A 24,382-nucleotide genomic window follows, 5' to 3' on the forward strand; every position below is an offset into this window, starting at 1 on the left:
CTGTGTGGTCAATGCGGACTTGGTGCCTTGCAAAAGATGTCTATCTGGCGTTCGAACATCTATTCCCCTGTTTTATTACCAGAAATCTATCTTGTTTTTCATACATACACCAGGCTGTGTGCAGCTGCATCGCCCCTCTCTCTCTCTCTCCTGAGTGAGCGCGCTATCAAATAGTGATGGGGATTATCGGAGATTACTCCTCGGCGCGTGGTTATGTTTTTAAGGGCCCCCCTGCTTAACGGGAGGGGGGGGAGGGGCGCGTGTAAAATGTTTGGCTAATTGGCCGCTTACGGCAGGGCTCTGTGCGCTCTCAAACTATGCGCTAATTGACTTGTCACGAGATGCCCCCCACCCCACCCGCCCGCCCAGCCTCAACCCCCACCCCATTCGCCAGAGCCTTGCCAAACAGCCAAGCGGCGGCCAGACTCCGTGGAGGCGACGTGGAGCCGCGTGCGCGCTGTTTCCTAACCCAAGTGGCGATGAATGTGGGGGGGGGGGGGGCTCACTGCTGGTTTTGCACGGCGTGTGGAGTAATCTGGCCCAGCCCCCCCCCCCCCTTCGACACCACCACCACCCTCGCCGCGCATACTTGAAGGAATAATTGGTTTTGGATGTGTTTGTAGTACTCGGTAATGATGGCTTTGGAACAACGTGGATTTGTATAAAGTCTAATAAATGCGACCGCGTATAGAGACGCTGTACGTGGAACAGTGGGCGCGTTGTTTTTTTTTTATAGAAGCGGTCAGTCAGTCATCATCGTTTGCCATGATCAGTCCACTGCTGCACGAAGGTCTCCCGAAGCCAGCGTCATTCCTCGCGGTCCAGCAATGCAATTCACAGAGCACCCGCACGCGAGCTCATTGTGTCGCTCCATCTCCACGGCGGCTGAATTCTCTGGCGCATGTTGCATATCGTGCGCTACCTTTCCTAATGGCAGCACAGCAAATAGGTCGCTGACTTGTCTATAATGTCGGTGTCAATTTTCCAGCGACATCCGCTCGAATGCCGGTTGGATTTTTTCCTTCGCTCTCCTCTCATTACGCACACAGCGCTTGCCGCAAATTAGCCGCAATACCTTCCTGATCTCGTAACAGGGCGTAAACCATCACGCGAACTCGCAGCGGCTTTTGGCTATAGACTTCAAACAAAGACGACCACTGCATCGCGCGCTTTCAGACGCGCTTCTGTGGCCGTCTGGAACGCTCTTCCTTCCGATATTAGGCATTCCATTGGAGCTACGCACTTTTACATAACCTAGATTAAACACTCCTTTCTTTCGAACTACTTTTTTGTGCTTAGTTTGTTGTCCTGCCCCCGCAAACTCCGATTAGCACGGTTGGCTACGTACGGCGCGAACACAGTTCAACATGCGAACATACACACGCAAAGTGGAACTGGCACAAACATCCCAAATGCGTGAGCTTCTCAACAATGAAGCTGTGAGACTCCGTGAGACTGTAACCCATCCGCGTCTTCGCCTGATGGGTTTTTCTCCGTCTCCTGAAATGCCCTCCCACATTCCAAACCCCCCCCAAAAATTCTAGATTTGAAGCTTTCGTGACTGCAAGGATTCATAACCCTTCGTTTTTTTTCGGTAAGTCACGTAGGTAAAAAAATGAAATTAAAATTAATAAAAATGAAATAATAAAAAATCACGACGTTTCGGAGGCAACACAAGTCTCCGTCATCAGGTGGGACCGTCACAGCCAGATTTGCTGTATCAAGTGAGGCAGGGATTCCAAGATGCAAGTTCTTAAATACAAAAACACAATACTTTAATGTAACTGCTGGCTAAACATCCACATGCAAATAAGCTAGAGACTCGGCGTGGCTTTCGTGGATAAATAGAGCCTTGATTGTTGTTGTTGTTATTGTTGTCATCTGGCTCCGGCGGATGGGAGGTGTTTGCACGCCCGGTATCGCAGGCGGCATCTCGCGGGCCCACGTGGGACACATGGAATGCGGACCAGGCGGGCAGCCTGCACGCCGGTAGCTCTGGCTGGCCTACCCCAGCCCTCGTCCATCCTGGGCTCGGTAAGCAAAACAACAACAATAATAAGAAGAAGAAGAGCCATTTATTTTTTGAGAAATATATATTTTTTAAACCTCTCTCAATATACTCTTAGGTTTTTCGGTAAAGTCACGTAGGTAAAAAAATTAATAAAAATAAATAATAGGCATCATGGGGGGGAATCGAGCTCGGGTTGTCAGATGTCGTGGTGCATCGCAGGCCCCACTGCGCCAGCTCGCTCACTCCCCACACCGCGACTCCACTCGCTCTGGTGGCACCACCACCGCCACCACCACCGCCACCACCACCACCACCACCGCCACCACCACCGCCGCCACCACCACCACCACCGCCACCACCGCCACCACCACCACCACCGCCACCACCACCACCACCACCGCCACCACCACCGCCGCCACCACCGCCGCCACCACCACCACCACCGCCACCACCACCACCACACGCTGGTGCCGGTCCTGCGCTTGAATGATTTTCTGCGTCATCACGTCTCGTCTGTTTGCACACCGCGTTGTGTTTGTGTATTAGGTGACACGTTGACGCGATGGGATCTCCAAACGAAAGATGAAGCGGAGGAAACACAAACGACAACAGGAAAAACATCCGCGAGCAGGATAAACAGTGTATGTGGACTGCAGTGCGATATGGGTTGTTTATTTTACACAGCAGTGGCAGGGCATCTCCAAGTAGAGAGAGTGTTCTCACAAATAATAGCAGGCAACGCAGCAACATTTAATCGAACAGGCGTGACCTCTGCTGATGACACTCACAAAGTCGAAACCGGTCAAAGGCTTGCTTTCTTATTTTATAAACAGTAAATGATTTTACGCAATAAGTGCTTAACACTAATAACAAGGCTCCGTCATTTAAACGGTATTCCATCACGGGTACCCGCTGGTAAATCCACGAGTGATGAATTCGGAATGCCCTTGTGCTGACGGTACGCGCACCGTGTTTATCTTTGACTCGTAGAGACGGCAGACATGTGTATTGAAGATCAAGATGTCATCAAAAGCCATCGCTGTTGATGCTCCCACACCTCGCCAGCGCCTTCTCCCCTCCGTCAGATCGCGCAGCTGCTGCAGAGCAGACAGACATGCGACTTCCAAGGCCATCTGGCCTCAGCTCTTCCTCCTGGTCCTGGAGCCGTGCAGACCATGCCAATGCCCTCTCTCGCCAACCGCCCCCCCCCCCCACCACAAAATTGGCCCTCCCAAGTGTACGTCGGTGTGTACGTAAGTTAGAGGGCGTTGGACTTCTTTCGCGCCGTACTAGCTCAACCGTGCTGACAGGAGGTGCGCGGAAGGACAACACACGTGTCAGACATTGATGTAAAGAGCACGATTTTGAATGCTGAAAGTCACGGGGATTTTTTTTCGATGATATTTTGGGTGACGGAGCCGCGTTTTACACGCACGTAATGCGTATTGAATACATATTGGAACACGTTTCTGATTTAAAATATATTTGTTTCAGTTCTAAAATGTCACGCGTCTTGTTATGGTATGTATATACAAACCGTATGGCTTAGTTCAACGGATACATCAGTAAATGATCAATGCGTGTTTTTTGTCAATCCACTGCTGGATGAGGACACCTCCCCACGGCGTGACGATTTGCTTGACCCTAATCACGCCGCTCAGTGCGCGTTGGTGAAAACGTTTCGTAAATCACTCGCCACTGATGATAGCCATGGCCAGGAATCGAACTCGGGTCGCTGGTTTAGAGCAGCGGGCAAGCCACGGCACCCATCACCCTGTGCACACGTGAATACATTGCACGTGACAACACAATTCAGAATCACACGCCAGACGCAAGCTCTAAACATGTAATGGCATCTTGACATGCGAGGCATGCTGAAATTGTTATCCTCTACTGCATGAGACACATGTTTGCGCGGCCATCCGATTAAAAGAGGTAGAGGTGCAGCCCTGCAATAGCTAGCACACACCATTGCTAACAGAAGGACCTGCACCAGAAGGAGCTTAGGAAGGGCGTGCTACTTTGGGGCTTTCCATAAGTGACGTCACGCACCTAGGGAGGGGGGGGGGTCAGACATTTGTGACGATGTGTGACGAGGGGGGGGGGGGAGTTTGAGAAATGTGACGTCACATCAAAATGCGCAACTTTAAATACATATAGACAACACGTTCTACTTAATTAAATATACTTTTTAATAAATATTTTCTCCTACAACATCAGAGTGCAGCGCCACACTAAATACGCACTACAACGACAATAGTTTAAAGCGATTTGAAGCGTGTTTTATTTGGGGGGGGGCAGAGCTTTGTGACGTCATATTTGAGGGGGGGTTTGACTTTTGGTGACGCCGTGTGACGAAGGGGGGGGGGGCAAAAATCCTCCAAAATCGCGTGACGTCATTTATGGACGGCCCCTTTGGGATGTTTGGTAAATTCCACGTGTTTGGTCTCCGCCTCCACGCTGACCAGACGGTGGGAGTGTCACACTTTACCCCAACCCACTCGCGACATTCAAATCTACTGACTGCGGTGTATCCATTGATGCTGCATGGTGGACAGAGTCAGCGAGATTGACGAAGCTTCTCCCGGTGTGGCAACTGCCGCGCCGGGAGAGGAAATCAAACTGGAGACCTCTTGAACGCAATTCCCATGTGATGACCAATCACACCACGTTATCTTCCTGTACGCCGGATCCACATTTGCGCACGCAAATTAAGAGTGCTCACATTCAAATGAGAGTTCCTCTCCAGTAACATACCTTCTCGATATCTAATCTCACTGTGGTCACGGCTTGGCTCTTTGGCTATCAACGGACGAAACATCAATACGTGCAACAACCTTCACCCACTACCGCAATAGCGCCACCGTAGCATTGGCAGCCCGCGGTCAAATACATTCCCAGCGATCGCGACACACACGTCACGCCTCGTATCATTTGGCCGCATCTACTTATGATAATCGCTGCGACTTGGATGATGTCTCTGCAGTCCTCTTTGAACGAGAGATCTTTGGTGCTAACGAGGCCACCACCCGGATATAGTAGCGCCGCGGTGGCGAGATGTTAACTACCTCGCCTGGTATGCAGGAGGTCGTGGGTTCGATCCCGACCCTGACGCCTGCTGCTGTATATTTGAAGTTTGCGTGTCTCTCTCTCTCTCATCATCATCATCATCACGGTGGCTAGGAGATGTTAACTACCTCGCCTGGTATGCAGGAGGTCGTAGGTTCGATCCCGACCCTGACGCCTGCTGCTGTATATTTGAAGTTTGCGTGTCTTTCTCTCTCTCTCATCATCATCACGGTGGCTAGGAGATGTTAACTACCTCGCCTGGTATGCAGGAGGTCGTGGGTTCGATCCCGACCCTGACGCCTGCTGCTGTATATTTGAAGTTTGCGTGTCTCTCTCTCTCTCATCATCATCATCACGGTGGCTAGGAGATGTTAACTACCTCGCCTGGTATGCAGGAGGTCGTAGGTTCGATCCCGACCCTGACGCCTGCTGCTGTATATTTGAAGTTTGCGTGTCTCTCTCTCTCTCATCATCATCACGGTGGCTAGGAGATGTTAACTACCTCGCCTGGTATGCAGGAGGTCGTGGGTTCGATCCCGACCCTGACGCCTGCTGTTGTATATTTGAAGTTTGCGTGTCTCTCTCTCTCTCATCATCATCACGGTGGCTAGGAGATGTTAACTACCTCGCCTGGTATGCAGGAGGTCGTAGGTTCGATCCCGACCCTGACGCCTGCTGCTGTATATTTGAAGTTTGCGCGTCTCTCTCTCTCTCATCATCATCACGGTGGCTAGAAGATGTTAACTACCTCGCCTGGTATGAAGGAGGTCGTGGGTTCGATCCCGACCCTGACGCCTGCTGCTGTATATTTGAAGTTTGCGTGTCTCTCTCTCATCATCATCACGGTGGCTAGAAGATGTTAACTACCTCGCCTGGTATGAAGGAGGTCGTGGGTTCGATCCCGACCCTGACGCCTGCTGCTGTATATTTGAAGTTTGCGTGTCTCTCTCTCATCATCATCACGGTGGCTAGGAGATGTTAACTACCTCGCCTGGTATGAAGGAGGTCGTGGGTTCGATCCCGACCCTGACGCCTGCTGCTGTATTTGGAGTTTGCGTGTTTCTCTCTCCCCATGGTCCCGTAGATTTTTCTCCGGGTCCTCCGGTTTTCCCCTCCACATTTAGAATCGACATGATTTTAGAGGGATTGGCTGCTAAAAATTTCCACATGGTAAGCTACCATCTGTGGTCAGCTCGCTTCTGAAAAAGAGTTGCTTAGCTCAGTGGACTTTACCTGGTCAAATGAAAGAATAGCTTCGTTTGAGAGAAGGGACAAATATTGACACCAATAACACACAACGATGCTGACACGGCGGTGTAGTGGTTATGACACTGGCATCGTCTTGCTACTCATAAGTCGCCTGTTCCATTTCCCTGCGCGTCGTTTGGGGCCGTCCATAAATGACGTCACGTATCTAGGGGGGGGGGTCAGACATTTGTGACGATGTGTGACGATGTGTGACGATGTGTGACGAGGGGGGGGGGGGGGGTTGAGAAAGGTGACGTCACGTAAAAATGCCCAACTTTAAATAAATATAGGCAAAACGTTCTACTTAATTAAATAGACGTTTTAATAAATGTTGATAACTCAATTTTCAGGGTATTTATTGGAAAAATGTGATGCGACAACTTGATAAGATGCACAGCCTACCAGCAGTTACTAATAATCATTTATCTCTAGATGTGACTGAAGATGTGCATTTTGACGATGTTCTAGAAGGGATAGAAATCTGGAAATTGGCACAAAAATACGACTTTCTGTGTACCGCGCGAGGTTAGTTAACATCTCCTATCCACCGTGGCACCACGTACTCCCCTTCTCCCCCCCCCCCCCGTCTCCCCCAGCCGTGGTCACCCACCTCTCCCACCTCCTCTCCACACACCCCTAGCAACCGCCATCTCGACCCGTCGTCGCCGCGATCAAGGTGCGCTTTATGGGGACGCGATAAACGCTGGGCACGCCGGAGATTGCCCGGTGCCAAAGGGCAACGCGCAGGCAATGGGCGCGCGCGGAGCGGAGCGCCTGCACGGGCAAGGGAGTAGACACGGAATCGCGAGTGACTTCTTCCTCTGCTGATGCTGCTGCTGCTGATGTGCGTGGTTTTGTTGTTGTTGTTGTTGTCACTAAGCAACTCGAAGTTGAACGTTTCGGGCAATGACCCTTCTTCAGAGGAGGCGTGGGCTTTCACGTTGCCTCGCGGTAGAGGGTTCGCCTGCTTGGTTGGATATAGGTTCAGGGTTCGATTCCAACGACAGCCCTGCTTAATGCGCCACGGTGCCGAGACGATAACTATCTCGCCTGGTATACAGGAGATCATGGGTTCCGATCCAGACCCTGACGCTTGTGTATACATAGAGTTTGTTCGTGCTCCCCGTGGTTGCGTGCATTTTATCTCCACATTTAGAAACATGCGTTTAGAATATCTGGCTGCTATACATTTCCACATGGTAAGCCACTTGGTTGAGCTATCATTTGTGGCCAGGTCGCTTCTGTAATAGAGCTATTTAGCTCAGTGGGCCTTATGTGGTAAAATAAAAAAATGTTAGTGGGCATTACCTGGTAAAATAAAACAAAACATTATTTTAGTTTAGTGTTATATTGCGGGTGTTATAGCCACGATACTACTCTCCGTGCGCTTCACCATGGACGTTCTACATCCCGCGATGCCATCAGCAAGAGTAGACCATTGTGTGCCGGTGTCAGGGTAACATATTGCCAAACGTATTCAAAAACTACCCGCAAATTACTAAATTGGGACTACACATATCAATCATCGCCCCCCCCCCCTTACTGGCATAATAACACCCCCAGGTAACTCTTGCTAATGAGAATAATTCTCGTCTGCTGTGTTCTCACCTGGTTAAAATAAAATCAACTTGGAAGTGATGACTGTCACCCACTTCGTATGCGTGGTGGAGTTTCTCGGGTCCTCTGATTTCCTCCCAGATTACTTTGCTGATTTGCTAAATTGGCCTAGCACGCTCTTGAAAAAAAAAACGCGTCTCGATAATTGTGTCCGCTCGTGTGTGATGCGTTGGTGGCTCTTTTCTGCGTACTCGGTTTAATGGTATTGATCAAACATCCCAGTGCGGGGAGCCTCTTGAATATGAGTATTGAGACTCAGTGAGGCTTTTAAGGGTAACTAATTAGTGGCATAGTCTATTGCACGAAATGAAAGCCTATTACATACGTTTATTGGCATAAGATCGTGTGAATGACAGATTTGGCGATGTTTTTGTTCCTTATCTGCGGGCATATAACGATGTATTGATTCGTCGATTATAATGTGATGCAAGAACCCATATTTCATGGTGTATGCAATTGATGTACAAATGATTGGCTCATACGCCATCGAGGCTAGCGGAACGAATAAAACTGGGCAACTAGACGAATCAAACGATGATTAACACAAAACGAGACGAAACGATGGTAATTATTGAATCGAATCGTGACCCAACACGCGGGAATTCACAGAATCGCTCTGCCCACGGGGACAGCTGCCAATGGGGGTGCTCTTTCAAAGGGTTGAGATGAGACTTATTTCACACACTCTGAGGCGGCTCGGCGTATAGGAGGGCGCTACACACATATATATATACAAACAAATAATGATCATTAACCTCCAACACCAAAATAATGGCTATGCAGTAAGTTATTACGAGTAGAGAAATTACGCTCGAACTAATGTCATTAAAATAATCACGGAGTGGCAGCCACGTGAAGAGAGGGGACATTCCACATTCAGGCATCTGTGGCAAAGAGCTTCACAGCTCTCCGGATTCCTCCTGCAGTCTCAATCAAGATTCTGAGACGAAATAGACGGCGATCTACATCGGCTCGTGCTGGAGGCAAACTCGCTGGCCGATGCCGACATCGGCCCCGTGGGTGGGTCAGTCGTCATCGTGGGATGGTGAGCGGTTGGCAACGGGGCTTTTTTCATCCAGCAGTAGAACTGATGATTGATTGACCGACCGCGGTTAATGATGAGGGCATTAAAATTAACTGCGGCCTCCCATAAATAATGTATCGTGCACTACACCCCGCGTCCGCGAGCAGCCTCGGCTTTTGTTGTGAGCCGCGCTGTCTAATTATACCGTCCATTAACGCCTCTAATGCGCCGCGCGATTTTCCACTTGTGGCCGCGCGCGTTCACTCACTCGCTCACACGCGTGCCCCCCCACCTCCCCCGCGTTACTTCACTTAAATCGATACTCGACACGAGACGCGGAGGAGCCCTCCGCGCGCGCACGTAACGCGAGCGAGGACCGCTGGTAGTAGCGCTACGGGGTGCTGTATTCCACGCGCGCGCAAGCAAAGGCCTCAGCGTTGGGATCATTAGCAACTAACCGGTGCTCTGCAATAAATAGCGCACCAATTATTCCCCGGGCGGACAATCGTCGAGAGGCTTTATGTTATTAGTATAGCGGCGGCTTTGGGAGAGTGGCTGGGTGGCGCAGTGGTTAGCGCACTGCGCTTATCCTTGAGCCCTGCCACCTGAGTTCAAATTCAGGCCACGGTTGTTCGGTCTGACTCAACGTGGACGAAGCGCTGTTCTGCTCGATCGAGAGCAACGAGGCGTTGCTCGTGTCCTGTTTATGACAGCCCTGAGCCAGTGGTGGAAAATCCACGTTTCTATGGTAGGGGGAGAGTCCATCCGTAGGACGACGACCACTGTTGACGCGCCCACGAAGTGCTGCTGCTTGTATCGAACCCGAACAGATGATGGGCTGAGTCAACCCCCCCCTCCCCCAAACCGGGATTTGAACTCGAGTTGAACTCGACTCGTGCCAATTGCTGCTGAGCCCACGTGAGTGAAATTTTAGTTAATCCGTGGACCCCCCCCCCCCTCTTCGCCAACACGCAGTGACCGGCGTGGTTTAGTATGGACAAGCAATTCCCATGACTGACACGCATTCGGGAAGATTTCATCCAGCAGTGGATTGACCAAGAACTATATTCTTAGGGTCTTTCGGTAAAGTCACGTAGATAGGTTAAAAAGAAAATAACAAGAAAAATAGTTTTTCGTTTATTTTATATAAACTTTCGCTAATGGAGTCAACAACAATGATACAAACGAGACGGTATGAACGAGAAACGATGCCAATGGGACAAAGAAACAAATCTTGTGCTTACAGAATCGTCACCAGAATCGTGACCATCGCACGTTCGTGTTGGAGGAGGTGTGAGTCCGGTACATCCCTTACGAGTTAATGTAAACCCGACTTTGTTTTCGCTTCAGCTAAAGGAAGAAACGACGTTTCGGCCCACGGGGCTATTGATTTTCTACGTGTCTATTTGACGCCAACGAATGCGTTCGCCTCGTGGATGGAGCGATGAAATCGCCTCGCGTGCAGCTACTTGGGGGATCGCTGTCTCGCAGGACCGCGAGGAACGACGATGACTTGGGGGAGTCCTTCATCCAGCAGTGGATCGATCATGCCCGATGACGCGATGCGGATGTGCGCATGCGCGGTTCAAAATCGACACGATTCGCGAGTGACTCATCACACGGTCAGCATCGTACGGAAAACATCTTTATTTTAAAGGGCTCGTGTATACGTTGCTTACAGAAAGCTCTCTCGCTGTGTATACCGTGAATAGTGCACATGATGAGAGGTAAGACGCGACACCGCGGCGACAGGTCGACTCCTCCCTAAGGCCGACAGATGTCACAGCAGCAAGCGCGCTGTGTACACGTGCGCTGTCTGCCAGGGGCGGGGAAGCCTTCTCCTTACTGAGGACCGCGTATTGCCTCCTCTCCCCACCCCCACACACACCCCCCGAGTATCCGATCAGTGCGGCTACGATGCTTGCACGCGTGCAGATAAGTATATCGTGCGCGGGACGTTTCAAATCGACAGGGCGTCACGTTGGCGTGTACGCCGAGATCACCACGTCTTCGCTTAGCATGCAAAGACGTCCCATTGCGTTCATCGTATTCAGCAACAATCAAACACTAAACACGACAGCCCGCAAACATGTCCGCTCTGTATATGTTCACAACGGTTGATGCAGCTTGCTGTGCAATGGATAGGCATACGCAACGTGAATACGATGCAACCGATTGACGCTGTGTCCTTGTACCACATGTGGATCATATTGTCCAATAAGACATTGCACGAAACATTACGTCTGTATACCGTACGTGGCGGAGCGGTGGCGCAGTGGTGAGCGCACTGCGTTATTAACCCGGCGACTTGAGTGCGATTCCTTGACTTGGGCGACATCAGTGGCGAGTGACGTATGACCCAGGCCTGGACCCTCCGACACCACCCCTTGAGTAACCCACACTCGCCAGCGTGGTGAAGTATGGTCAAACAACTTCGTACGTACGCACGTTGAACTTATTTCGAACCGTACGTCGACAACCGTGCGAATCGGAGGTGCGGGGGAAGGGCAACAACCTAAACACACAAACTCCCCTTGAGCGACGCAGCGTGGGGAGGCCTTCATCCAGCAGTGGACTGGCAAAGAGCCGGAAATTATAACTATTATTTATATACTCCAAGTAGTCTTTAGTGAATATATCATCATCATCATCATCTCCATCATCAGCATCAACAATAGCTGCAAGTTTTACAGTGTTCACGACTTGCACATAATACCGCCCATGCAATTATTTGTCTGGGACTAAAATAAACATTTAAAAAAACCTCTCTGCGTTTGTCCAGTAGTTGTGTTCATCTTTAAGAGTAATGTGATACTGTCTGCGATTGTCGGAAACGGGTTCAGAGACTAAAAATCATTTCACGTACCAAGGGAATAACTTCCACCAGCCGGGGTCCACGCCTTAGCGAAATCGTCGTAACCGAACCTTTGCCTGCGACCGCTTTGTCCACAGCTGAGCGAGCAGTTGCGCGCGGACAATTACATTTTCGCAGCGCATTCGGGCCTTCTAACAACCGAATCGGAGTTCGCAAAACGTGCCGCACGCAGTGGTTGCAACACCTTTACGGCAAATTGCTTCAGACTCGGGTCCCGCCTCTACTGCGAGCGACTAAATTGCAGACACGTCCACGTGTACACAATCTAGTTGCGTGCAACTGATCGCTCGTGTGTGGACCCGGCTTTTATAAACCAGTGTATACCCGCAAAGTGCGGTGACGATAACGTCCCTCACCAGCAAACCGTATAGCGAACAACAGCAAGAACAACATCATCATCATCAATATAACGCGACCGACGGCGCTGTACAAATAATAATTACAGTGTATTTGTAAACAAGTCTAAAAACAGATTGGTCAAAATCCTACGCCTTTTGGACAATTAAAAATACCCGTAATGTTGTTTATAGAATTATCGACCCGAATGATATCTTCGCTATCGGCGTGGAGAGAATAACAGGTGCCTCATACAGCAGTGCATTGATAAGGAGCCGCACATTCGCACGGACATACAGAGGATCCATGCGCGGCTGTCGAGAGGTACTCTCACTACGTGAGCACCTGAGTTTGATCCCTGGCCGCGGCTCATTCGTGAGTGACCTGTGAACCGCTCTCTCAGGCCCCTCCCACCCCATCACCTCCCCTTAGGTGACGTGACGAGGTGATGATGTCACAACGACGCCTGTGCCAGGCTAGGTGCACTGCAAGGCCACGTGACGTGTGGAAGGCTCGCTGGCGCGCAGGCCACGAGACAGACCCAGCAGGTGCCATGTGTTGACTGACTGAGATGACTGGCAGATGCACCACCTGTGCGCCCTGCCGTGGCCGGCTCGCTGCGTGTGAGCCACCTGGGGCTTTGTGTGGAGCGACAGACCAGGCGGCTTGCACGCAGCGTTACGGAGGCGATGACATGATAACGTTTGCTCCACCGTGCCAAGTGTGGTCAAGCAACCCCTATGGCCAACACCACGTTGGGGACAGAGGGATTAAACAGAGGCAAAAATATGTAATCATACCGGAGGAATCCGATGAGCTATAACATATTTTTTTCACAGATGTCACGTCCAATAAACGATATTGGTATTGGCCTATATACGTGCATATTATGCTTGTAATTGATACCGATAAACATTCATATATCTTCCAAATAACGGCTACTAATTGAGGGCATAGCTAGTGGACTATATCCAGCGATATAGAAACTCAGTTCACTGACGTTCTCTCAGTAAATCACTCAACGGGCTGCAATGATACAGTGCGATCCAGTTATAGCTACCCCACCGATTCATAATGACCCTCTTTTTCAACATGTTATCAACAGGTGACTGAACATTGCGAAAGTGATGGCTCCATACATCACGGAGGGGACTCTAAAATATGTATCACGTATAGTGTGATTGGTGGGAGACACGTAGAGGCTTCGAAATAAGAATAATTCTTCATATCATATTCTTTATTCTTTTGGTAAAGTCACTTAGAAGGGAAATAATAAAATAAAATAAATAAAACATAATAAGATCAAATTCTCACGACGTTTCGGCCACAACGCAAGCAGCCGACTTTTCGGTAAGTCACGTTGTGGTCGAAACGTCGTGAGAATTTTATCTTATTATGTTTAATTAATATTATTTTATTATTTCCCTTCTACGTGACTTTACCAAAAGAACCAAGAATATGAATCCATGCAGTCAAGAAAGCTTTAAATCGAAAAAAATAAATCTTCATATAATTTCAGTGGGGTATATATACACACATGCTTCACCCCTGTATATGGGCTTGTAGCAGTTGAGATACATCAATTAATCGCATTTCCCATGTAATATACCGTTCTGTTTTTAATAGTTAAAAGTATGTTAGACGCAACGGGACTTGAGCAAGTAATTCGAAGCAGCAGCAGCAGTTGGCCGATAACCTGTGTTTGTAAAAGTCTGAAATCGACATACTGTACACTGACACACACATATATGTACCCTATATACATTATATAACTTACTGCGTCCAATTCTCAACGCAATTCAGTTAGTTTGAAACGTACATTGTGATATTATTAAAGGAACAAAACCACTGGCTCTATAGGGCCGTGGTTACTCTCTCAAGCAAGATAACCTGTATACATTGACGTATATTTATAGGCCTATGTAAATTGTATAATTTTTTTATTGTAAAAGACGTTCTGTACGTGCATATAATATTCACCGGTATATATATGTATATACATGCGAGTTTAAAAATTGCTGTGACCGATGTTGATGTTGATTGCTTAATCGGTTTTTTTTTGGTCTTTTGTTACATTTTCAAAAGTTAACATCGAATAATTGTATCTTTAGTGGGACATTACAATAAAGTTTTGCCATGTTGTTGTACATGAAGCAACGCGTTTTTTTAAAAGTTCTGTTTAATTGACGTTGTTTTGCATAAAACAATCCAACATTCTTCGTATTATATATATATATTTTCCCATGTGAAAACAGAACAGCCAAGGGACGTTTGATATTTTTTCATTGTAAGATAACAAAATACCTGGGACTTTTTATCATCATCATCATCACCTTTGCCACGTAAGTAGATTCACGTGATTTTGATGATACACTTATGTTACTTTAAAATGTATTCGGATGTCCGTGTTTAAGGTTCACAATTGGGCTGAAACGGGAATGCGAGCCATATTCTATACAGGGTGGCCAAAAAGTCAAGACACATGGATATTTCATTTATTTTAAACACTGGCATTATAACACAGTAAGTATTTATTCTTTAATTGAATATTGCATCTATTATCGTTATTCATATCTGATTTTCTTCAAATTCCTTTTCAGATGACATACAAATTTAAAGAAAATGTACGAAAGACGAAATGTTTTTATATAAGCTAAAGAAGGCAGGTGAAATCTTAAAAAAAATGTCCTACATTAATTTCCAACGATAATTCATGCACGCATGCATTCATATAAATTCAAGTCAGTTTGAACATTACTTTAAGTAAATTAAATCACCCGATGCGACGTGCGAAAATAAACATCATAAACCTATGTGATCCTGACTTTTGGCCCACCCTGCATTTCTCTCTTGAGACTGGGCAGTGAGTGCGGTGGTCCGTGTGTCCTATGCGTTACCCAGTGTCCTATTGGGCACTTTAAAATACAAACAAGCAAAATACCTCAGGAGTGGATGGTGTTCGGAGCGCGTGCCTTACAACCAGGGATTTAATTATAGCTGGAGTTGTGCGCGGGGGAGGGGAGGGGGGAAGTGAGGGGGGTTGGAGGGAGATGATGGGGCTGAGCTCCGGAAAATATTTCTCCTCCAGGAGGGGGTGGGGAGGGGGGGGCAGCAGTGGGGGGGGGGGGGGGGGTCACCTGGATATATTCCGTGAGAAATTAAACCCTGCGTTACAGCAACGTCCAACAGAAACTAACGCGAGAGACACCGAAAATATATCAACAACTGATTTGCGTAATGTTTCAATGAGCCTCGTGTTGTCGTTATTGTCGGCATGCCTTATTGTACTTCGCACATTCCTGTTTTGTTTTCGAACTGCTTTTTGTGTTTAGTTTGTTGTCCTTCCCCTTGCACCTCCGATTAACACGGTTGGCTAAATACGGTGCAAAAGAAGTTCAACATACATTCAACTATTTTTATTTTATTTTACCACATAAGGCCCACTGAGCTATACAGCTTTTATTCAGAAGCAACCTGGCCACAAATGATAGTTCAATGAAGTGGCTGATCACGTGCAAATCTACAGCAGCCAAATCCTCTCAACGCATGGTTCTAAATGTGTAGAGAAAAATCCGAGGACCCGAAGAGAAATCCACTCGACCACGGGGAGAGAGACACGCAAACTCCAAATATACAGCAGGCGTCAGGGTCGCGATCGAACCCACGACTCCAAGTATAGCAGGCGAGCCACTTTTCTGCATGCTCTTGTAACTCAAGTCTTACATTCGCTCTCAATGGGCCCTCTCACCTGGTTGGAGCTGAGGTTCTGTCAGTTAATAACCATCTGCCGAAGCTTTCTAAAGGGCATCTGTCACTGTCCACATGCTCAGCGATAAAGAAAGGTCTTGGCCACAAGGCGAGTGCGTGCGCGTGTCACAGACGTCGCATGCAGTCGAGCAAATCAGTTGTTTTGTCAGACGTTTAAATATTTAACCGAATGAGAGAGAGAGAAAAAAAAGACTTTTACAACCACAGCCTCTTGGGTCTCAACAGCGGAGTGGATGGGAGGGAGGCTGCATGACGTCGATGCATGTCTTCATCTTGTAAACAAAACAAAAATGATGAGTTCAGCTCTGTTTCTCCACGTAGTAGAATTTATAGATATATAACGTTTTGCTTTTTCGTTCATCAGCCAAACAATCATCCTTCGCGACCCACGTTATCCGGTATCGTTTGGTCGAACATGCCATGTCTGGACTGGATTCGACCTTTTGGATCTTATCAGCAGGGCGAAGATAACTTTACACGTAATAGTGGTTGGATTTATTGGCACGGTACTCGTATATATTTAGTTTTACTGTTAGTCACTGAGGCTCTAAGTATTTATCTTAAATAGGTACGCGATTATTATTGGCCTCTATCAAGATTATTCTGGACTGTGCTCCAATTTGCATGACATTTTCAGGATAAGTAATTTAACTTGGGAGTGGAGCAGTATAAGCCCGGGCAAACCTGAGTTCGATTCCTGGCCACGGCTAACACATAATTGACGAGTTGACACCATCACTGGTCCCTTTTACCCATCGTCGTTGATCAGCGTGGAGAAGTATGGGCAAACAACCCCGATAACCGACATCATTAGTGTGGATTGACAAGGCGCTGAAAGAAAATGACCATAATTATTTAACAATGATGTATTAATTCGCTTGTTTGTTACAAAAAGAAAATATTCATAAAAGGTTTCTGGCCTCCACGGACTGTGAGGTCATCCACCTATTTATCTTGACGAGTGTGTTGAATTGTTTCGTGGTTATTTATCTCAATTAAAGTTTGCATGACTTGGCAAAGGCAACTCTCGCGCGTGACCGCTGTGCAATTTTTAAGCCATCAGTCAAAAGTTGTTAGTGCTTCCAAGGTGGTCATTTTTCAAGCGAAGCTTCCAGCCATCCATATAACCATTATACCACGTAACCATCATCTTAGTTCGTCTGGTATTGATCTGCACGTGCAGATGGGTAGACGTGGATCAGTATAAAGTCGTCTAGACTGCCTCTCTTGTCTGCAGCAGACAGCACTTTACTCTTACAGCCACATCTTCCATTTTTAAAGGATGGCCCTAAATATATAAAATGATCAATCAAGGTACGGGGGCTATTGCAGAGGCCTATACTGTAATGTTAATTATGTATAACGAGAGGTAACGAAAGAGAAAAAAAGAGCGTTCCGTCTCTGATGGCCGGAGCACTACTCGGCTATTTATAGAAACGAGTCATCATGCAGCTGTGCAACATCGACAGGGAAAGCTGTATTCACAGGTCAAACGTCACCACGTGGGTGTCTGTTAGAACTCCTCTTATCCACAACCATATTACTCGCGACTCCTCCAATCCGTGAGCCATTGGGTCCATGAATCACTCCTATCATCCACGGCACCGATTCTTCCTATTATCCGCTCTAATCTAGAATATGTTCGCGCATAATAGGATCCGCGATGTTCACCCCCCCCCCCTCCCCACCCCCGTCACGTTACAGCAGATAAGAAGAGCTCTATTCCGTTATTTGCTATGATTAACCAAACCACGTGCTCTCAAAAACGAGCAGAACAAACCAAACAAACAAGCATTAAAACACACACACGCAGCTATACATTTACAACGCTCTTCGTCAAAGGAAATGCATGAAGTCACAATTTTTTTTGTTTTGTTTTAAATCAGATCTTCATCGATGAGACCGCGTGCAAATCGACGTGTGGCTGGGAGAGGGCGGAGTGAAACCCCTCGCAATTCTCGTTGCAGTCGTCCCATCTTCTCCATCTGCCGGTGGTGGCGAGCAGAGTTTGCAAACTCCCCAACGCCTTACCCATAGCAGCAGCAGCTCTCTTTCTCTTCTCGGCAGTTGCGTGGTGCCCCCCCCCCCTCCACAGGCCCCCCCCCCATCCAAATCCCCCCTCCCCCACCCCCCATTTATTTTTGTTAAATTTCCTGGGAGGTGCACCAAAACACACACACACACACACGAGGAGCCGCCACTTGGCCCTGGCAGTGATTCTCTCACACGACCAGAGGAGTCGTCTGGAGCCGTCCATCACCTGCTTGTGTCTGTACCTCGCCAACGGGGGTGACTGACTCGCGTGATCCGTACGCCGCGCTGGGCGCCTTCCCAGGTAGTTCGATTCTCTTCCCGTCGCCGCCTTGTGCGCGCGCGTGCGTGCGTGTGGTACAGCGTCTTTGCTGCCGCTGTCGCGGAGATTCTTTGCGTGCGTTTATATATTTAGAGCGAGCGAGCGGGCGGGAGTGGTGCGTCCGCGTTGTTATCGCTGCACCGTCTCGATGTTGACCACGTGCACGTCGTTCATGCCCGGCACGGACACCAGAGAATCGGGATCGTGCAGCGTGCCATCGTGACCCGTCACGATCGCCGTTTGGATCACCGACTGCTGCTGCTGCTGGTGCTGCTGCTGCTGTTGATGTTGCTGCTGCTGCAGCTGCTTCTTGATCAACTTCCTCTCCTTCGCCCTTCGGTTCTGGAACCAGATTTTGACCTGCGCGTGTGCGACAGGGAGAACGGCGAGATAGGTGAGCGGTGCTGTGGATACCGGGAACGGGGAGCAGCCGGAACGCTTCGAAATCCGATATTGTGACAAAGGGCTTGAGGGGCTTGCAGTTTTGGAATGGAGCAAACAACTCAGTCAAATGATGGCACGAATCATAATTGGCCAGTCAACCGGCCGCTTGTACTCGCCATACCAATGACCCAAACACTAAACGAAAGCTATTTTTATTTGAGCAGGTAAGGCCCGCTGAGCTGTATAGCTATTTTTCAGAAGCGACCTCGCCACAAATGATAGCTCAACAAAGTGGCTCATCGTGTGGAAATGTATAGCAGCTAAATACTCGAAAGGTATGTTTCTAAATGAAAAATCCACACGACCATGGGGAGAACATTCACACTCCAAATATACAGGCTGATCAATGACCCGAACATTAATTGACCAGTCAGCCAGCCACTAATATTATCACTACCCCTTAACCAATTAGCTAAGTAGCCATTATAACTAACCCAACCAACGACCATCACTTTACTCCTAACACATAACCAAACCGGTCGCTAGTACGAGCCCTCCCTGTGATGTTAATCCGAACCAAATATCCACCCAACCATTATTAGCACTCGCTCTCCCTCTGACCATCATCCCTAACTTTACCCTCCTAGCCAATCGAGTAACGGCGCTCCTCCTTCCCACTGCCTTCGAACGCGACCGTGATCGCTTCATCCAGGGAGTGCCTTTTCATTTGTCGATCGCTGTGCAGTGTTGCCAGCCAGCAGTGAGAACGTATGGCTGACGACAATTAAAACCTAAGCACATGTGTACACTGGGCTACGTGACACATGCCATTGACGAGTCATCTATAGATACCCCACTGGCTTCCAAAGGTTTTCCAATCCATTCAACAGGTGCTGTCGAAAACCTCACATTTACGCATCATGGGATGGTTGTCGGCTGCGTCGGACGAAGCGTGCAACGATCATTCACGTGGCTTGAGATCGGTGTGCAGACGCTTAGAGCAGTGGTCTCTGAACTTGTTGGGTATGCCCACCCACCCCCCCGCCAAATCAACACCACTGGTCCCCCCCCCAACCTCTCCCCCAGGTTACCGAGGCTACAATCCACAGATGATAGAGCACGCACACGCAGACCCCTACAGTCAACGCGGTGTTTTGCAAGGCATCTGTTTCGCATTGTATCCGTGGAGCTGACGTTCCCCGGTCACGTTCGCGATGATGCCACCCTGGAGGGTGTCCGTGCCGTGGCCTGCGTCCCAGCGGACAGGCTTTGCCACGGATTGACGGGAAAGCGCTGATGGATGCCGAGGCTTATACGATGAGAAAACAACGAATGTTCTTCCCTATAAATACCTGCCTATTGTTTTAGTGGGGCATCTATAAATGGATCTGCCAGTGTGCACACACACACACACATATATGTACACACACACACACATATATATGTACACACACAGGCGCGCCAGTGTTAATTTCTCCCAACGGGAGAGAGCCGCAGTAATAAAAAAAACAGAGACGCCCCGTGGCCTGTTGTGCCCTCGAATGGGATAAATCATGCGGCCAATGCGTTTTTGGTATCGCGGCTGACAATAGCTTAATTGTGTAAAGATTAACCATAACGGGAGTCGAGCGACACGTGGGAGTCGGGCGGGGCGAGCGTGACGGCGGGCACGTTTTAATCCGTGCCACGGGAGGTACAACCTGCGAGGTGAGATCACACTGAACACAAAGGAACAACAACAACAACATCGACATCGAGGACAAAGGCAGAGCAGCAGAGTGGCAAATCAATGCTCGTTGCAACGTCTCTGAGCAGGCGTGAGCATTCGGAGACGCCCTCACCCACACGATTGGGCCGCTGGAAGCGTGCCGGCACGTGGGTCAATATTCGGAAGCCACTGGAGCGATGCACTTTTAAATCATCTACATTGAAAATTAATTTCTTTAAAACTGCATTTTGTGTTTAGTTTGTTGTCCTCCTCCCCGACCCCACCCCGCGCACCTCCGATTAGCGTGGTCGGCTTCGTACGGTGCGAAAGAAGTTCAACGTATGCAACGTATGGTGGTTTAATTTCGATTTAAAGCTTTCGTGACTGCAGGGATTCATCTTCTTGGTTCTTTCGGTAAAGTCTCGTAGAAGGGAAATAATAAAATAATAAAAATAAAACATAATAAAATAATTCTCACGACGTTTCAGACGCTGTCTTTCCGACATACCTGTTCTTCACCTGAGGACGGCTGCTTGCGTTGTGGCCGAAACGTCGTGAGAATTATTTTATTATGTTTTATTTTTATTATTTGATTATTTCCCTTCTACGTGACTTTACCGACAGAACCAAGAAGATGTATGATGGTTTATCGGTGAAGGAAAGGGACAAGACGCAGCCCTGCAATGTCTCGCTCACGTCACTGCTGGTGGAAGGGCCTCCGCCAGAGGGAGCTCGAGACAGCCCCCTTCCAGACGGCGGTTTTGGTCTACTCGGCCACGTCGGGGAGACGCGCTGGAAGAGGTGGGGAGTATAATAAAAATAGGGGTTTCCCCATATTCTTAGTTTTTTCGCTAAAGTCACGTAGGTAAAAAATTTAAATTTAAATTAATGAAAGTAAAATAAAAATAAAATAAAGATCACGACGTTTCGGAGGCAACACAAGCTTCCGTCTTCAGGTGGAACCGTCACAGCACGATAGCTGTATCAAGTAAGATACAGCTATCGTGCTATAAAGTTACCTACGTGACTTTACCGAAAAAACTAAGAATATTAATCCTTGCAGTCACGATAGCTTCAAATCTAGGGGTTTTCCCCTTTTTTCTAGCAACAAAACTGAAACCTTTTTACAAGGATTCACGTCTGCATTAACCACAATACCTGCAGTCAAATGCAAACAAAAAAACACACTATGATAATATATGCATTGTCCTTGAAACTGAATGGTCCACACCAAGGGACGGCTTTCTTTTGAGCCTCGACCCAATTGGTGCTCGACCAGAGGACGCCAAAAGGCGTACAGCTCAAATACAATGCACTGTCAAAGTAATGAGGGCTCGGGGTGAGCATCTATATCATTGGACCTCCTTTGCCAGTACCAAAATATAATAATAGGGTTTTTCCATTTTTTTCTGGCAACAAACCTGAAACCTTTTACAAGGATTCATGTCTGCATTAACCACAATACCTGCAGTCAAATGCAAACAAAAAAACACATGATGATAATATATGCATTGTCCTTGAAACTGATTGGTCCACACCAAGGGACGGCTTTCTTTTGAGCCTCGACCCAACTGGTCCTTACTTACTAACAACTCCTCTATCATTTTTCATTGCTGGAGGGGTTGCCCCCCCCCTACCTGAAAATCCTGGCTCCACCATTGCCACTGCCCCTACACGAGTTCCCGTCCTGCTGTGTATATATTAAACTATTTTTTTATTTTACCAGAAGCCACCTAGCCACAAACGATGGCCCAAGAAAGTGGCTCATCGCGTGGAAATGTACAGCAGCAGCTAGGATGCCCTAAACGCGTGACGTCGTTTCTAAATGTGGAGGGAAAAAACCGGAGGACCTGGAGAAAAATCCACGTGACCACGGGAAGAGAGACACGCAAACTCCAAATATACAGCAGCAGGCGTCAGTGTCGGGATCGAACCCACGGCCCTCCTGTATACCAGGAGAGGTAGTTAACATCTCCTAGCCACCGCGGCGGGCGTTCGTTACGAATTACCTGGCGCTCGGTGAGCCCCAGCGAGGCGGCGATCTCGGCCTTGCGGCGGATGTTAATGTAGCGGTTGAAGTGGAACTCCTTCTCCAGCTCGAAGCGCTGGTGGTCCGAGTATACGGCACGGTACTTGTCCTTGGTGCGGGTCTTCCCTGCTGGGGCGCGCGACACACACGGGGACACGCGCACCGGGTCACGCGCCACGCGGGCGGGCAGGGGAGGGGAGGCATGTGTGTGTGTATGTGCGCGCGTGTGTGTGTGTGTGGGGAGCGGTAGTGTAGCGGTTAGCGCGCTGCGCTATGAACGTGGCGACCCGGGTTCGATTCCTGCTCACGGCTAACACCCAGTGACGATTATCTGAACCGGTCCTGGGCCTCCCCTAGGTCGACTCAGCCTCAAATGAGCACCTGATGCGATGTGTAAACATCGACACTGGGGAGACAAAGGCGGTCGGGCGTGATGCTGGCCACCCACCCCCTCGTAGACAATTCCGGCCTTCATAGGTGCTCGCTAACAGCACTTGCCCTTACAGTCTGTTAAGGCTATACGGGGGATCTTTGTATTTGTATGCGTGTGAGACGTTGTTCACTCTACGGACGTGTGTTTACAGGGCGTGTGTTCGCGTTGATGGTGCTCTGTGTGTGTGTTCATACCGGCATGAGTTGCTCGTGATATGAGTGTAATCTGCCATGTGTGAGGCTTGTGGCAGTGTCTGTGTGGTGTATAATGCGGCCGTTGTTTCTGTGTTGGAATTACGAGAGCTGCGGTTAGGTGCTGTGCATTTGTCGAGAGTGTGCCGTCTGTGTGCGCTACATCCAGGTCGACGTTCCAACAAGTGTCATCCGCGCTGCGCTGCAAAGGCAGCCACCTGGGTTCGATTCCCGCCCATGACTAACATCAGTGGACGAGCGATATCGGATCCGGTGCTGGGCCTCCTCTAGGTCGACTCGGCCTTGATGTGTGTAAACATCAACACTGGGGAAGCAGAGGCTGCCTGGGTGTGGGCCGTCCACGCCTCAATAGGTGCTCGCAAACAGCGATTTACCCCAACAGTCTACGTAGGCTACAGAGGGGACTTTTATTTCGTCTTTGTGCGCGCGCGTGTGTGAAGTTCGCTATTCCAACACAGAGGCAGCTGCTACGTCGAACAACTGTGGTGAACTTGCGTCACGTGAACGACCGATACAATACACACACGGTCACTCAGTTGTGTCGATACTAACTTGACAGAGAACAAGACGCGTTGCGTTTCCTCGACGTGATGGATTGAAATTCTCACCAAATATATTCCGAGTCGCTGGTAGACTATGGACTCTGTTGCACGTGACTGGAAGCCGCAGTCATAGCGAGATGTTTACTGCTTGCGGCGTGCCGGGGTGAGGGCATTTTTTCCAGGGTCAGTGACCCGATCCCACCCGGCTGAGTTGAAGCCCTGAATGTAACCAAATCTTACCCACGTAACGTTTATGTGTGACACGCATAGGCGCTGCTGACCGGGTGACCGGTGGGCATTCTAACAATGTTCCCGATGGGATTGAACGATAAAATGTTGCCACAAATAGAGCCGAACTCGAACATTCAGAAGAATAAAAGTTACAATTTTGTTGACCGCAGAGATGACCGCGTGACGGGTCATCGCCGTCATTCTGACAAGGGCTGGCTCAGCTTACAGTCCCACGTGGATGTAGGTCTCGCGATGAACACGAACAAAGGAGACGGTCCCCAGAATCAGTGAACCAAGTAGTTGGCCTCCCGTGGAGTGTGACGCTAAAGGCCGCGAGAAATTACTCGACAAGCATGTGAACCACCATGCCTTGGAATCAAACTCAGATGGCCGGCTTTATTTCCCTGTATTAATAAACGTGATTTAATAGATCACAAAAGAATTACTCTTATTTGCATCTAACATGTTACTGCTTGTGTTTTTTTTCCTCTTGAAACAGCAACCGCCGGGCTTCCATTAATCGGTAATAATGTTTCACGTGA

At 48.7% G+C, this 24,382-nt stretch overlaps 1 protein-coding gene across 2 annotated transcripts in view; it reads right to left on the minus strand.

The window, feature by feature from the left end:
* Positions 1-18,097: 18,097 nt before the first annotated feature.
* Positions 18,098-24,382, minus strand: part of CDX2 (caudal type homeobox 2) — a 28,761-nt gene continuing 22,476 nt past the window's right edge. The window contains exons 2-3 of one of the 2 annotated variants that reach the window (XM_078865072.1): positions 22,403-22,548; positions 18,098-18,661 (exon numbers count right to left, since the gene is read on the minus strand). In XM_078865072.1, the coding sequence (XP_078721198.1) occupies positions 18,431-18,661; positions 22,403-22,548 (377 nt within the window). In that variant the 3' untranslated portion in view covers positions 18,098-18,430. Of the gene's footprint in view, positions 18,662-22,402; positions 22,552-24,382 lie in introns of both variants that reach the window. The other variant, XM_078865070.1, reaches the window with a different exon arrangement.

Source organism: Lampetra fluviatilis, chromosome 19, assembly GCF_964198595.1.
Source record: "Lampetra fluviatilis chromosome 19, kcLamFluv1.1, whole genome shotgun sequence".
Taxonomy (NCBI): domain Eukaryota; kingdom Metazoa; phylum Chordata; class Hyperoartia; order Petromyzontiformes; family Petromyzontidae; genus Lampetra; species Lampetra fluviatilis.